This window comes from Argiope bruennichi, chromosome 11 (assembly GCF_947563725.1).
Source record: "Argiope bruennichi chromosome 11, qqArgBrue1.1, whole genome shotgun sequence".
NCBI lineage: Eukaryota > Metazoa > Arthropoda > Arachnida > Araneae > Araneidae > Argiope > Argiope bruennichi.
This window is the reverse complement of record NC_079161.1, coordinates 20,940,259-20,956,744: the sequence shown is the minus strand read 5'-3', so window position 1 is coordinate 20,956,744 and position 16,486 is coordinate 20,940,259. Positions and strand designations below refer to the sequence as shown.

The 16,486-nt window shown below is 25.1% G+C and overlaps 2 protein-coding genes across 2 annotated transcripts; one reads left to right on the top strand and one right to left on the bottom strand.

Annotated features, from left to right (window-relative positions):
• Positions 1 to 542: 542 nt before the first annotated feature.
• On the bottom strand, positions 543 to 11,787 carry LOC129956423 (anaphase-promoting complex subunit 15-like). Its single transcript, XM_056068303.1, has 4 exons — positions 11,507 to 11,787; positions 8,844 to 8,903; positions 5,594 to 5,713; positions 543 to 2,537 (listed from the first exon to the last, which is right to left on the bottom strand). The coding sequence occupies exons 1-4, from the start codon at positions 11,627 to 11,629 to the stop codon at positions 2,526 to 2,528; spliced, it is 315 nt and encodes a 104-aa protein (XP_055924278.1). The 5' UTR covers positions 11,630 to 11,787; the 3' UTR covers positions 543 to 2,525.
• Positions 11,788 to 12,025: 238 nt separating this feature from the next.
• On the top strand, positions 12,026 to 15,362 carry LOC129956439 (zinc finger protein 708-like). The gene has a single exon (XM_056068321.1). The coding sequence runs from the start codon at positions 12,348 to 12,350 to the stop codon at positions 13,236 to 13,238; it is 891 nt and encodes a 296-aa protein (XP_055924296.1). The 5' UTR covers positions 12,026 to 12,347; the 3' UTR covers positions 13,239 to 15,362.
• Positions 15,363 to 16,486: the final 1,124 nt, after the last annotated feature.

The window sequence follows — 16,486 nt, the reverse complement described above, 5'->3', positions numbered from 1 at the left end:
TCTCTTCTAATTAGTTATAGTATTAAAAACGCGTTTAATAAAAAAAAATCTTTATGAAAAAATTGATAAAAATGGAATTTTAAAGACACACATCTTTTTAACTTTTTGCACTCCAATATCAAATCTGATTCTCCATTTTGAATGACACATACTTTCACATAAGAATTACTATAAAAGTTATTTACTAGAAAAACTCGCAGACATTTTCAAATATGAAAATGGATAAATTCTATATTGTTTAGCTTTCTAAGCATTAAAATGAATCTTTATTCTCGCAATTGTTAAATCATGCATCTTATGATTATTTATTTTTTAAAAGAAATCGAGAGAGATGAGAGTGCATTAATAGAAACAGAAAAGTGAAATAAAATAGGAAACTATGAAAGAAATCTTAACAATAAATATAAAGCTATTCAATACTGCTGAATAAATTTATTTCAGAAAAACTTGAACTCACTGTTATAATTAAGAGCAATGTAAGTACAAATAAAACAATTCTATTTAGTTGAATCTTTATACATACATAAAATATGCACAACAATGGAAAATGGAATGCAAATTATAGTTTTAGATGTAGATAACATTTGCATTTTCTATCAGATGAAATAAAAGATGATGAATACTTAAGAATAAGAGTCTGCAAATTTTCATATAAAAATGCTATGAACTTTTGGCTTTTTATAAATAAGTTAAAAAGTACAATAAATGAAAATGAAATGAAGTGGCAAACATATTTCAGCATCACGTAAAATACAAAATGACTATTTAAATAATGAATGAAATAAAATGAACTGCCCACTTATCATCAAACCAATAAGTAAAGAAGAAAACTGATTTTCTTCTATTTTAGGAAATGTTACTCAAAGAATATGCCTACATTTGTCCTTAATTGGCTTAAATATTTTTTAAATCTTCCTGGATGAAAAAAAAAAAATAATATAGATGTGAAAGTAAACTGAGTAACCCTGGAGTAATAGATATAGATCGTAGGAACTCAATATTATAGATTATAATTCATTTTCATGAAGATGAGAACATTTTACAACTTAAAATTATCTGATTTTGTATATTACAAAATTTTTTTTATACCTTATTTTTTAATGAAACAATGAATGGAAAAATAATGCTAAATTAAGTATATAAATAATTCTAAGTAAATGACACAAGAATGATAAAGGAAATTCCTAAAATGTGAACTGGTGAGCATTGTTTAATTCACATTATTTAACTCGTTCAATTTGTTTTTACATTGTTTTTTTTTTATTATGATTATGATGTTTATTGATTATGCATAAAAATTTATATATTAACATATCTTTTATTTTCAAATTAATTCAGCTTAAAAGACATATAACATTAAAGTACTTATTTCTAAAACAGAATGAAGAATTAATTCATGAATTAAATACAATACATAAATTAATTCTCTAATCCTCTATGCTTACTTTTCTTTTAAATACCCTACCAATTATTATAACAGCTAATATTTATTTAAATTCAGATGTTTTTATCTTACTACAACAAGTATTAAAAAGAATGAATTATGATTTTTTTTTTGTCCAAGTTAAAATTTTATTTGAAATCAAAATGTTAGGAAATGAAATTTGGTTAAAACAAATTACTCATGAAATTACAAAGTGCAATAGAAAATTATGCAAATGAATATATTTTACTTTCATATACAATTTGCTCACTAGCTTTGATTTTTCTTTTTTACTGTGAAATTGAATCTTATACTGAACGTACAAAAAAATGTAATATGTTGAAAATGCTACAAAATAAAAAAGATCTTTGATTTAAAAATCCATGCACTAATACATAAAAATATTAAAAAAATACTTTTTACAGAACACATTTATATAAATGATATTTTTAATGTATATTTTTTTCTTTCTTACAAAATCCTTTTAAATTCTTATATTTTTTTTTCAACAAATATTTTCCAAGATCTATGCAAACAATACCAACTAAAATTATAATTAAAACATCAGCATTTAGACAATTCATCTTAACATATTATTAGCAGAAAACTTAAGTTGAAATTAATAATATTTTTGAAATTATTTTCGTATTCTTCAATAGTCATCTGAAAAAGGACTTCAATCCATGTTGCTCTCAGAATAGAGATGGAACATGTGTCCAAAATACTTGGAAGAGCTCAAAGTGGTTTCTTCAAGTAAGATTCCTGCAAACAAGTGTCTTCAGACGGAATTGTGGTAAACAACCTAGAAAGCTTTACATCCTTGGTTGAATGAAGACGGAGAAAATTTCATAAATGCATCATCTAAAACATCTAGAAGAGATTTTTCTTCCTCTTTCATAATTACTTTTCTTGATTATGATGCAAATTCACTTCACACATTGCTATTACATTACAATAATAATTTACTATTTATAATGAAAAATTCACCTTTATACATTAGAAAATACAATTTGATAATTATAACAAATGAACATAAAAGTTCTATTATGAGTGTATCCAAACATGGAATATTTTTTTTAGATATCTTCCTTTTCTTTGGTCTTCAATGGAACATCTAAAAAATACACGATACATGCTTAAATTATATTCTTTAATTTTTTGAAACAAGCAAATGAAATTTTAAAAAACTTCAGATTTTACACATAAAATTATTTTATTACTTCCACCATTTCAATCTTTTCCAACAATGAATTGTATTAAGAGTTTACAAGATAAATTGACATAATGATATAACAGAATAAAAAGAGTGAATACTTAGGACAGTAGCATGTATGCAATACACAACTCAAAACTTTTCTTTAAATTGAGAATTTATAGAAATTTATTTTCAAATTTCTTCTAAATGCATATGGGAGCTACTCTTCAAAAAATATTCCACATATTTTATTGCTTATCATTAATCTAAAATTATTTTTAAAAATTTAAACAATTAGTTTAAATTTTCTAAAGCCATGTAAATTTTTCTGCTACATTTCAAGGTTTATGTGTTTAAATAGGAACAAATGAATATGATTTGATACACCTTTAAAATTCAAATGTTTTTTTTTATCTTTTCTAAAATTTTTTAAAGATAAATCTAACTGAATGACTGTTAGAGGTAATTAAAAAAAAAAAAAAATATATATAATGTATGGTTTGTAAATATTCTACTTATTTATATGAGCATAAGTTCTGAAAATTACATTTTGATATTTTCATTTAATATTCAGGTATAATTAATAACAGAATGATATTCATTCATTTTAATTTGCCAAATATTCAGATTAAATTTTTATGCATTTTCTATTACATGAAAATCAATATAATACATCTTTTAAGGAAATGTATAACTTTTGACACAATTGTAAAAAAGTATTTAAGGAAAACCCTAAACTTTAAATATCATTTACTAATGTTTTTTTTTCCAAACGTATTTAATTTTCAGATAAAAAATGAATACTATATATATATATATATATATATATATATATATATATATATATATATATATATATATATATATATATATATTGGAGGGATAAGTATTTCACATTTACTTCCTGTATTTCTTGAAGTACTTAATACATAGAGAAAATTTTAAAAATCTAAAGATGCAGTTATAATTTGGAGTATCTATTATAGGTTCTGGCATAATTCATGACATGATTCATAAAATAAACCTTTCAGAAACACAGAATTTTTATTTTTTCTTTAGACAAGAACCCAGTGTATTATTTTAAAAATTAAATTAGTATCAATTTTCAGTTTTAGACTTTCTAATGGTTTTTTACAGTCACTATATTGCAAATTTTAATGAATAACCATTCTAAAATTTTTTTAAGAACATTTATCAATAAAAATAAGGAAAGAAGTTATTTTTGGGCTACATGATTCATCATTGTCCTAAATAATTAATAATAAGATTGTTTTCAGCCAACACATGCTATATTTCATACAATATATTTAAAAAATATGATTTAATTAAAAAATTTACTGAACAATTAACATATCTGGAAATTTACTCATTGAAGCATTAAACCAATCATGGTTTAGGTGCAATTAAAAAATATATCAATAATCTATTTCTAAAAATTTTTAAAAAAACATTTTTTAGCAAATAATTGTAAAAATTTTCCTTTGAACTTTTAATTGACCTAATTCAAAACATCAAAACAGATAGGTCATTAATAATATCAAAAATGACAATTTACATACATAATATATTTTACACTCATAAAAACATGTAAATTAAGCCTATTTGATTATTTATCTAATCAAATTTTATATGATTAGCATTTTTTTTAATCTGATTAATGTATTATATGTTTGAATTATAATGTATTATACATTTGTACAAAAGGATTGCTGATATGAATAAAATGATTTTTACATGATTATATTTTGAGTAGTATATGCAAATTGATGTTAGATATTAAAATGCCATACATTGCCAAAAAAAAAAAAAAAAGAAAAAAAATACTGATAAGAGATTTTAGTTTTTAAATTTTTACTAATCTAAAAAACATTTCAATGCATCAATACAAAATCAGCATATCTAAATCTATTGCAAGTATTCTTTTATCAATTTCTACTCATTACTTCACTGCAAATCAAAATTCTTAGTTTTATCTGAAACACAATAAACATCAAATAATTTCAAAATAAAGACATTTATAATAAAGCTAGTTAATTTATATTTTAAGTTCTTTTTAAAATTAATAATACAATTAATTCAATATATATTTAGCTACACAAAATCATTTGATCCCTAATCCTAAAGCACAATAATATACCATTTCAAACTTTCCTCCTTAGAGCAAATGGGAGGTACATTTTTTTAGTTTAATTGATATAGTTATGAAAATCCCATAAAATAAATTTGAAATTCATTATTAAAAATGCTAACAACTGAGATACAATGTAAATGTATTATTGAATTATCTCCCAATTTAAAAGTATTTATTGAATAACAATACTCTAACAGAAGCAGAAGTAATATGATTTTTTAACCTCACATAAAAGATATTTAATTAAAAATTAAATTTGTATTTGAAAACATTTTCTCTACATTTATAGTTAGTAAAATGAATGGGAAATATCATTTGTATAATTATTATAATATTAATTTGTATAAAAAAACTGGTAACTTTTGGTATTTATTAAGAAAGGTATCCCTACAATGAAAAACAATGGTATAAATAAAATTCCATACATATTAACTACAAAGCAATTTCCCCATTTTGTAAAACACTTGCATATAGGTTACAATAAGGAAATCCTTACTCTTTCTATTGTTATGAACAAATTTATTTCCATTTTGATAACAGCATATTTTCTCTCCCAAGTATAAATGTGTTAGACCAATCAAGAAAAATCAAAGCTGGGAAATGTATCACTCAATGTTCAAGATTGGATGTATTAAAATATAAGCTTCACTAAAGGAATCAGAATTTTTTTAAACCAGAAATGAAAAAAAGGCATGATTAAATTATTATTTGTTTAATGCTCATAAATTGCACTGCATATTACATGAATACAAGTCAACAATAAAACAATATTTATAAAATAGGTATAGATGTCTTTATCACATAATTTTTTGAGTTATAAGAATTTATATAATCACAAATTTACTTCTGCATCTTGATCATAATTCATCTCTGCATCAAGTTCTTCATCATCTTCCTCATTACTTTCACTTTCATCATCATCATTATCATCGTCTTCTTCATCCTCTTCATCTTCATCAAAATGCTAAAATAAAGAGTTTATATTAAATGTATTTGAAACAGTTTCTGAATAACTTTTAAAAATGTGATTACTTTTAATACTTATATGATAAATATATTTTCATAGATATCGCATAGATACGCCACATATTTTCAAATTATATTTCAGCTTTGTCAAAATGAAAAATAAATAAATAAATGAATACAAGAAAATGAGCATAAATGTTAGAAGACTAAGAAATTCAAATGTTTAGACTAGAAATTTAAAATAAAGACATAGATAAAGCTCTTTATGCTAAAAAAATGTAAATAGTAAGTAGAAAATTTTGCATTTTATTATAAATATCCAGATTTTCATTATCAATCATTTTGTACCTGAATACTATTGCAAAAATATGCGAATAAATCAACAAGTTCAATTTTATTGTCTAATATATATTACAGAATTCTTTTGGTCAAACCTGGACAACATATTGCAATAGTATACAAGAGTCATTCTTCGTAAATGAAATTTTAGAAAAAGGAAGGAAAAGAGAGAAAGAGATAAAATATATATATATATATATATATATATATATATATATATATATTTATTAATATATGAGAAGAAAAATATCTAATTCAAAACTGATAATTGAAAGTGATATTTGTCCTTTTCCTCCCCTGTTCAAATCTTTTTAGGAAAAGAAGCAGAATGTGCCCCATCTTAAAAAAAATATCATTAACATGCTTGCTATATTTTGTTACAAAAATTATTTTACTTTAAAAAAAACAATGCCTTATTAAAAATTAAATAAATTCTTAAAAATAATTTTAAAATCTATTTATTTATATTTCTAAAGAAAGAAAATTTTAGAGTGAATCATTTCATTTAAAGGAAATCCTTAATATTCATCTAAAATAAAATGTAGTTGCAAATTCAATTTTTTAAAACAATTATTATAGCTAAAAATAGATTAGATACGTTTGTCCTAGAGTGCATCCAAAATTACTGGCCTGTAGATGACAGCATGGGAATTCATAAGTCATTTTTTAAATGATTAATATATTTATCTTAAAATACAAATCCAAGAGCAAAATAATAATAATAAAAAATTAACAGCAAAAAATGAAATGCTGCAAATCTGCCTCCCCTGTCCTTGAACCAATAGTAATATTTGTTTCCGTTTTCTGCATCTTTAGAGAAATAAGCCAAAACTGTTAATGGATTTTTAATAAACAAAAGAAAAGCATCAGCATTAGGTAACACATTTCTTAACACAATAATTTACAACCAGTGAGCTTCTTACAGAGATACTGTTTCACTGAACTTAATGTCTAGTCGATTGCTTTCTTGCCATATATTAAAATTACAAACACATATGTACTAATAATAAATTCCTGCTGTTTCCCATTTCATAAACTGAAGAAGAAGATAATATTTTATGAAATAAAGTGGTTGTCCTGGTTTCTTCATAAGCTTTTAAATTCAATAACATCTATAAAATTACTACTGAGCAGTCAGTTACATTTAAGTACAGAACGTCGATAGATTATTTTACTATATTCATATAATATACTTCCCCAGAAAATGGAAAAAAAGCAAAATTATGTTCTTAACGTTTGGTCCCAAACTTAACAGTCATCTGGAAGTAGCTGTCTGTATTTTTTAGTATAACTACAGGATTCGGTATTGATTTGAAGATCATTGCTCAGTTCTTCAATTGAGCTCCTAGCCATATACAAATCTATCGGCTAGTAAAAGTAAAATAGATCTAATGATATTGGACATCTATGCACTAACAGCATGCCAATTCTGAAAGTTCTTCAAAAAATTTATCTCAAGAATGAAATAGCTGAAGACATCAGGAAGCTTGTTGATTAGACTTGCTGATCTCTAATCAACTGGATTAAAGCCTGCAGTGGCATAGTTGGAAATGAAATGTCTGATAAAGCAGTTAAGGCTTCTATAACTAAAGCAGAAGTGTTTATACATATCAGCATTTCAAACAGAATAAGATTTAGTTAGAAAGTGTTTCACAAAATTGCTGGGATGATGAAGAGAAAGGTTACTTTTCAGATTGTTCAAAGATAAAAAATTCCAGATGTATAACCAATAGATATCTTTCTGAAATAGCAATGAACTATAGATTGTGCCCCAAATACTAGAGAAAATTCAACCTTCACAGTTGTCTTTGTGGAGATGAGATGTCATTAAGCATTCTGTAAAGTGCCCTCTTACTAATCACTAAAGGCAAGAGGATATCTGGTCAAACCAACCTCCTCTCTATCCTATATAACAGATCTTTTGTATCCAAAGCCAAAAACACTTTGGATTTTCTCATTCACTCTTAGAATAGTATTTTTCACCTTATTCATCTAAAGTCTTATTGCTATTAAATTTATTTTAATGAACTTTGGAACTTTCAAGGATTTGTCCATTGTTTATCGAACTCTATATTTGTGTGAGCTTGTGGTGGATTGTTATAAGCGAGGATAGAACCTGGGACCTTGTGGTTCGCAGCCCAGTAACATGACTAAAATACAAAAGCAATTGCTCGTGTAGCGTAGCTGTTAACTGGCTTATAAGCTTTCACCACAAGCTACTCAATCTTTTTTTCCCTCAATGACTGAATTTTTAATAACAATGAAATCAATTTTCTTTTTTAATACTATTTTTCTTTTTATTTATATTTTCATTTTTTTTTTTTTTTTATTATCTCTATAATAATTTTTATTCCTTTCTTTATTTTCTGTTTACTCCCCCCCCCCTTCCTACCATTCTTCCTTTTTAATTTTTATATTCCTTTATTTTTATTATTATTTTCTTTTTTTAAACCCATTTTGTACTCAATAAATGTTGCCTAGTGTCTTAGTTTGCTTATTTTGTAAGGCAATTTTTTTTAAAAATAAGTATTAACGAGTTCCATTGTAGCATCATTGTTGGCTCACACCCTAGATTCATATCTTTTTATAATCAAAGCATTTGAGGAAAATTTGTGGTTAGAGCATTTTCCATGAAAGAAAAAAAAAAAAAAAATCTCTGTTTTTAAAATATCTCATTTTCAGGTGATATAACTTTAACCATACTTTTTTTAAATCATAAAGTAACCTAAAAAAACTGAAAATAAAAAATTTCTACACTTTTCAAAATAAAACCTGAAATATTAACATACCTCAGATGCTGTTTTACCAATAGGAACTATATCTTTATCTTTTTCTGCTATTGATGTTAACTGAAAGAAAAGCATATCTAAAATTTAATAACTTTTAAAAATAATCATGAGGTCTATGAACAACAAAATAAGAATGAAAATTAAATGAGACCAATAATAAAAAGATAAGTTTCCTGAAATAAACTAATACTAATAAGTTATGCTAATATAAATAAACATTTAATACTTGATTTTGAATTTAGTAATACATATATTACATTTTTTTTTTATTGCATATAGTACTGTGTGCCCACCACAGGAACACTTCCAGACAAATGTCTATGTTAATGTCAGTTGCTAAAGAAATAGGTTACTGTAGGAAAAGTTCATTTCGCATAGGTAGAAAATCTTTCAAATTTCTTACATTGGCATGTTTAACACCAAATTGGCAATATTTGCTGTCATTGCATATAATTTAAAAAAATAAAATCTAAAAATAATTTACTAAGCTGAAAATCATTTGAATACACAAAATATTGAAAATATCTGATATTCCTGTTATATGTATACAAAGAACAATGCAAATCAAATAGAAAAACTGAATAATTATTTGTATGTCTAATGATTGCACAAGAAGAAAAAAAAAAAAAAATAGTTAAGAAATCTAAAGTTGAATCATGTATGACAAAACATTAATTATCTTCATTTCATTTGTTTTATATTTAAGTAAGTAATTAATATCAAATTCCCTGGAGTAAATGCAATGTAATCTGTCTAATTTAACATAAAAACAATAGTATAATTAATTGTAATTATTTCATAATTTTTATAAAAGATTGTTTATATGTCATGAAATAAAATGTTAATTATTAAATATGCTTAAAACTTTTTGAAATTTACATTTAATTATTTTTTCTGAAGTATATACTATATTCCGAAACATAAAATTAACAATTACCATACTATCAATTTTTAAAAATCTAACTATGATTTGTAACCTATTTTCAATATGCTTAAGCTTTCTGCAACATAATTAATTTCACAAAGTTTATATGTAAATAATTCAAGTGTTCATTCAGGCACGTACCAAAGGTCCCAGACTTAAAAGAAAACCCAAATAAATAAAGCCAACATCGCTTTACATTATTTGCTGAAAAAATCTGTAAAAGTTTGTTTTAAAATAGCATTCCAGATGACCATTTATCAATTTTCCCCGCCTTGAGAAAGAAATCTAATTATTCCAAAGACAGCCTTTTCTGTCTTTTCAAATAATAGGGCGATAAATGAGCTTTTCTTTTCAGTGTATATTAGTAGTCACGAGCAGCATAGTAATGAAGGATTCATAAATTCTTGCATTCATTTTATCATTTGGGGTTGAAAATTCGTCATGCCCAATGTAGCTTAAAATTGATGCCAAGAAAAGAAATAACCCCCAGGCTTCCCTCCGATTCGAAATGGATATTCACTACAGAGACCTGTTTCTATAACGCCCACCATCAACATAGATATTTGCCTGGAAGTGTTCTCATGGTGGACACATAGTATTATATTTAGTATTTGTATTTAGTAGTACTTAAAACTCATCAGGTATTTCAGCACATTATAAAAACAATACTATAGACTGAATTAATGAAAACTGTTTTTCATCTTCTACTTGATAGGAATGATCAATTACAATGGAAGAAAATTTTTCAGGCTGAGAGCCACATTTAGAGAGTTCCTACTCTTCCAGAAAAAAAAAAAAAAAATCAAGAACTTTTTAAAACATTTCTAAGATTCAAAGACCATATAATTACTTATTTTAAGCAAAGCAAAAGATCATTTTAAATAAAATATTTCCATTATTAATGTTCAAATGTGCCATTATTTTTCTGCTTAATACTTCTAGATACTTCAGTGATGAGAAATAAAGACGCTTTTATGCTCATCTTGCAGTTAATAAACCAAAAGAGTTCAAAGTGGGTTGCAAGAAAATAATGCAAACACCCTTATCATTTAGCCACCACACAGAGTCGAATTTCATGCCCATGAAAATATTTATCTTCATGAATCTCAGATATAAATTTTAAATTATTCAATTCAAAGTGGTCTATGAATTAACAAAAATATTAAATAATATAATTTTAACTATTATTAATAATTTATACAGTTAAAATGATTTATGTCACATAGCATTGTAATACAATAAAAAAAAAAAAAAAACAAGTTGAAATGTTCAAGAATATAAATACATATTTTATAGAACATCCAAGAATTTCAGTGCCAGGTGTTCTAAATAAATTTGTCCGATTTCTTAATGTATTTATCATAAAGCCTTTTTAGTAATTATTATTAAGTAAAAATCAAATGTTGCTTCTTTCTTGAAATGGATATTCTGCCCCTTTGTGAATTTCTTTACAAAATATCTAAACTTTCTTCTCTTATGTTACACATTTCTTTTACTACCATTTATTTCTAGTTTAGCCCAAAATTATGTTATAAGACAATTTAAATTTACAAATAAATATTAAAAACATTTATTCTATAGTAAAACATGCATCTCGAAACATGTTTTAACATTCCTTTTAAATTTAATCTTGCTATAATAATCTTATTTTCAATTTAACCGCACATCTAATAGTTATCAATAGAGACATCTAAAGAAGAAATCCAATATTATAGTGTTGGGCAAAAAAAGAAAATACCCAATTTTGATGTTCGCGCTCCATTTGTGTCAATTCAAGCTCATCATCACAAGGTCTATCAACAGAAAACCAATGCTGTTCACACACACGAGGGGTGAGAGACGGAAAAGCCGGCTGTGCCATATGTGTATATAGTCAAATATTACAATTATTTCCTAAGTTGTCAATGCTTGCAAGGATAATATCGCCTGAAATAAACAAATAATGCAACAATAACTCACAGATTCCTAACTCGTTCACAAAACAACTCAAATTATTGCGAACGGCAACATCCAACAACTAGCCAACCAGAACCAGTGTTATCTGTTATTCTGTTTTCATTTTTTTTAAATATTGTGTTTGTGTTGTAATTAAATGCTTAACATGTCTTATCTTTACTCATTCAGTATATATTTAAATTCAATCATCTAAAACACACATAGGGTTGATGTTAGCCCTGCATAGCCCTTGAAATCAGAGAGTTTTGGTACATAAACTAACTTGACTTGAACTGAAGTGAAAAATACACATTTCTAATTTATTTTGTTGTATGGTGGTCTGGTTCAATTTCTTAACTAACTGATTTTCAAATCGAAACATTTAAATTTGATTTTTTTAACGTAGAATGATTCCGGAATGTTTAATAATATAACGTTTGGCGCGTTCTCCTGTAAGATGAGAATTTTATTTACTTTGCAAAATTTCTTGGAATAATGGATACGAATAATCCGAAAGGTGTATTGTGAGCAAAGATGTGGACAGTATACATTAAATATATTTAGTCGCTACTTACGTAACATATCTATATCTATAATTATCTATTTAATTTGTATTTTCGTAACTTCTTGTTAAAAACTAACGAATGATGGAAAAACCTTTTGTGTGTAGCATTTGCAACAAGTCATTTTCTCGTGTGTATTCGCTTAAAACCCACTGCCTTAATCACTCAGGAGATCAACCATACCAGTGCAAAGTTTGCGACAAAAAATTTACGTTACAATCAAAACTTAGGAAACATAGTGTAGTGCATTCTGATGAAAGACCACATGTGTGTGAAGTGTGCCAGAAAGGTTTTTCAAGAGCTGATACTCTTAAGGAACATTTACTTACTCACACCGGTGAAAAAAGGCATGTTTGCTCTTATTGCCAAAAGCGTTTTACTACTGCATCTCATTTGAGATTGCATGTTAACATTCACAAGGGAATAAAACCTTACAAATGTGAGGTGTGTGGTATAAGTTTTTCCCAGTCGGGTAGTTTAAAAACACATCGATTGAAACATGAAGGGAATGATACCAAGCAAAACATTCATATATGTGAAATATGCGGAAAATGTTTTAGTCGGAAATCTCTTTGCAATAGACACATGGAAATTCATTCCAATGATAAACTTTACAAATGCGAATTATGTGGAAAGTCTTACTCTCGTTCAGATTCTTTGAAATCTCACTACTTAACTCATACCAAAGAGGTGCCTTTTTCTTGTGATTTATGTTCCAAGACATATTCTTCTCAAACCAGTTTAAGATTTCATTATAGAAAACACACTCAAGAATTTCCATATGTTTGTGGAATTTGCAATAAAGGCTTTACTATCAAGAGTGTCATGAAAAGACATGAGCTTATACACAAGAATGAGAAATTTCCATGTAATGTGTGTCATAAAAATTATTCTGGTCTTGCATCCTTGAAAATTCACCAGTATCGTAAACATAGAGAAAAAACCCCTGAAAAATGTGAAGTTTATACTTAGTTTAACTTTTTACCTATTCTGCTTGTGTGACATACATGCATTGACTTATCGTGATTTTTAATACTTATTGCTAAAAATTAATATAAGTTTTTGTATGAAATATGTTATCCAAATATATATTTTAGTTATATATGTATTAATTTTTTTTTCTTAATTCATGTTTAGATTATTAATTATTTTAAACAAATCTTAAAATGGCTAATCAGAAATTTTAAATGTATTTTATTTGAATATTCTTTCTTTTAATCAATACTTTATTTTTCTTATTTTAAAAGTTAATAAGTTTATTGGTTGCTCATGTTTAGGTAGTACTGCAGCATTCTATTCAATGTAATGATTTATTAAAATTACTAACTGCTATCTTTATTATATTATTATTATGTTGTAACAATTACAAAAAATATTCATTTTTTTCACTCTCTCAGGATTGGAATACATATTGTAAATAAATCTATATACTAAAATTCTATAACTAGCATCTTTATCACAGTGTCTTTGCTACATGTATTAAGTTATGCATAGCTTTGATATTAATTTGAGATACTATTTGTTGAGCTACTGTTTGTAGTTATTCAATTCATAACTCTTAAACTTTTCGTATTTGAATAGGTATACTTATAGTAAATTAATCTACACACTAAAATTTATAACTGGAAATTATTTAGATTTCTTTTGAGTTGAAGTAAAAGTACTATTTTGATAAAAAAAAAAAAACTTTTTATCTGGATTGTTCTATTTCAAAATCATAATCTAAATGCTACTTTCCAACATCAAAAAGAATAGAATCATTTGATAATTACTACAAATCAAGATGCATTAATTCTGTTTGTAATAAAATTTCACGTACATGAATAAGGTAAAAAATTTTATCCATTGTGCTTGAAACAAAAATAAAAGATGTATTTAATTGGCAGATAAATTTTTATGTTATTTTTATGGTTATTATAAATTACTATGATGGTTTATGATATAGTTGATACTCCTTATTTTAGTAATATAGTAAAATTTTTCATATAAATGAATATGAAAATGTATTTCACTTATGTATATTCTCGTGATATATATAAGTGAAAATTACAGCACAAGGTGCTATTTGTACATTACCTTCCTACACATATTTTTTTTATATTCAACAAACATGTTATTATTTTTGTTACTGATAGTTGTTTTTAGCATATAATAATTCATTTATGTGCAATTATTTGTAATATAATTTAAGAATTCCCTTTTTCAAGTATGTGTATTTTTTGTTTAATATTTTTTTTCTTTTTCATTCTAGATTTGTTGTATATATTATCATATTTAAGCACCAAGTCCGATTTGGCCTCTTTTTACATTTAATCTTTGATATTCAATTTCATCGATATGCTGGTGGTTTCAGATATGTGCAGAGGTGCAATAAGACTGGATATAATACTTTTGTTATATTTCTTGTACATATTTATTGCAACCTGTATTCTTTGTATTCATTTAAAAAGTCTTTCTCTTCATTCAATTGTCTGTGTTTCATGTTCCTGTTTAATTTCATAATATTTTTTGAAATTTTTTAGAGTATGATAAGCAATAAGACTCATAGAGTCCAAGCAAAAAGCATAATGCCAATTATTAATGACTAATCTAGTGCAAATTTTTTTATAAAAGATATTTATGTATTTATAAAATGCAAGTACATAAAAGTATTTATTTATAAAAAGTAAAGTATTGTATTAAATAATGTGTATTGTTATTAAAAGGATTTTATCTAGAATGTTTAAATAATGAATGAAACATACGAGAACTGTTCTATTTAGGAAAATTCTATGATTGTGTTAATAAACCATATGCAAGATTTGCTCAAGCTTGTAATTTTTAATTATTTTGTTAACTAACAGATAAACATAAAAATATCTTTTTCCCCTTTGTTCAAGTTTATTGAAACATGGCAATTAACATCTCTTTAAAGTAATATGTGTGTGTTTGTTTGTTTGTAATATTGGAAACTAATGCATCTGCAATTAAATATTTTAAAAAAGTGGTAGCTTTCCCATTAAATTATAATTCAAATTTGATACTTGACCAATTATGTGATGCTCTTTTTTTTCATATTCTTTATTTATTGATTTGCTTGCCAAATTCTTGTGGTTTACAAGGCTAACTTCTATCAAATGCATAAATATCGCTTTTAAATATAGACACCAAAAATATATCATTTATTATATTTTTAATTGATTTCCGTCAACATTATTTTTGAACCAAAATTAATTTATAGGTCGTAAAAAATTTCTCAAAATTCAAAAATTTTGTCTGATGTGAAGTAACATAATTTCAACAGTTCTATTAATTATTATTATAAATATTGGAATATAAAATTACATGCAGTTTTTTCCCTGTAAATTAGTACTCTATCATGTAAAGGGATTTTTGATATTATTTTTATTATTTACTGGGATATATGTACTTTTCTATTATATAACCATTAAATAATAACCTAATATAAGATTTTCTAATTGTTTTGCAATTTTATTGAAATGATTAATACAAAATACTGTGACTCTATGAATTTAATTAGCATAATCATTTGAAAAAAATAATCTATGTAAATACTGTGCAGCAATATTTGTTTTCTGGCATATAAATAAGTTTACAGATATAATGATGGAAAGCTGAAAAAAAAAAAAAAAAAAAAACTATTATAACCATTTACTTTTGCTACCTCAGTGTCAGAGATTTTAAGAAATACATAAAAGGATATCCCCCCCCCTAATCTCATTTGTTCTTAAAAGAATTCATTGCTCCTTGCTCAACCTTTTGATATCTTATTTCTATCAGTTCACTTTTCATATAATGGTGCCAGTAGATGGCATTTTGATATAGTTCCACAAATTTTACACAACATTGTTTCGATAATTTTTTATTATTCAAGTTGTTCTTTAGGAATTCTCAGTTGTATTAAATTTCTTATAGTAATTTTGATCTTTTAAAATGTATGGGACATTGTATATTGGCACATTTAATATGGGGAGGAATTGATGCTGACAATTAAAAGTAAATAAATGCTAAAACGTAACTGATTCTAAATTCCAATATTTTCAGAAATGTCAGTTAGTCTCTTAATTCAATTGTGTTTTCTAAAAAATGAAAATAAATGCTGTTATTAAAATTACTAAGAAATTTTAATAGTTGTTATTTTTGATTATTATCTGTCTTTACTAATTGTCATCATTAATGCTTTAATTTTTCTAACTTTAAGGATTATTCACATATAGATA

Excerpts from the sequence above, each read along its gene's own strand:
- LOC129956423 (XM_056068303.1), bottom strand. The coding sequence starts at position 11,629 with ATGGCACAGCCGGCTTTTCCGTCTCTCACCCCTCGTGTGTGTGAACAG. Across the intron at positions 8,904-11,506 it reads AGCGCGAACATCAAAATTGG|TTAACATCAATAGCAGAAAA; the intron begins GTATTTTCTTTT and ends CTTTTCTTTCAG. Across the intron at positions 5,714-8,843 it reads TTGGTAAAACAGCATCTGAG|CATTTTGATGAAGATGAAGA; the intron begins GTATGTTAATAT and ends TCTTTATTTTAG.
- LOC129956439 (XM_056068321.1), top strand. The coding sequence starts at position 12,348 with ATGATGGAAAAACCTTTTGTGTGTAGCATTTGCAACAAGTCATTTTCT.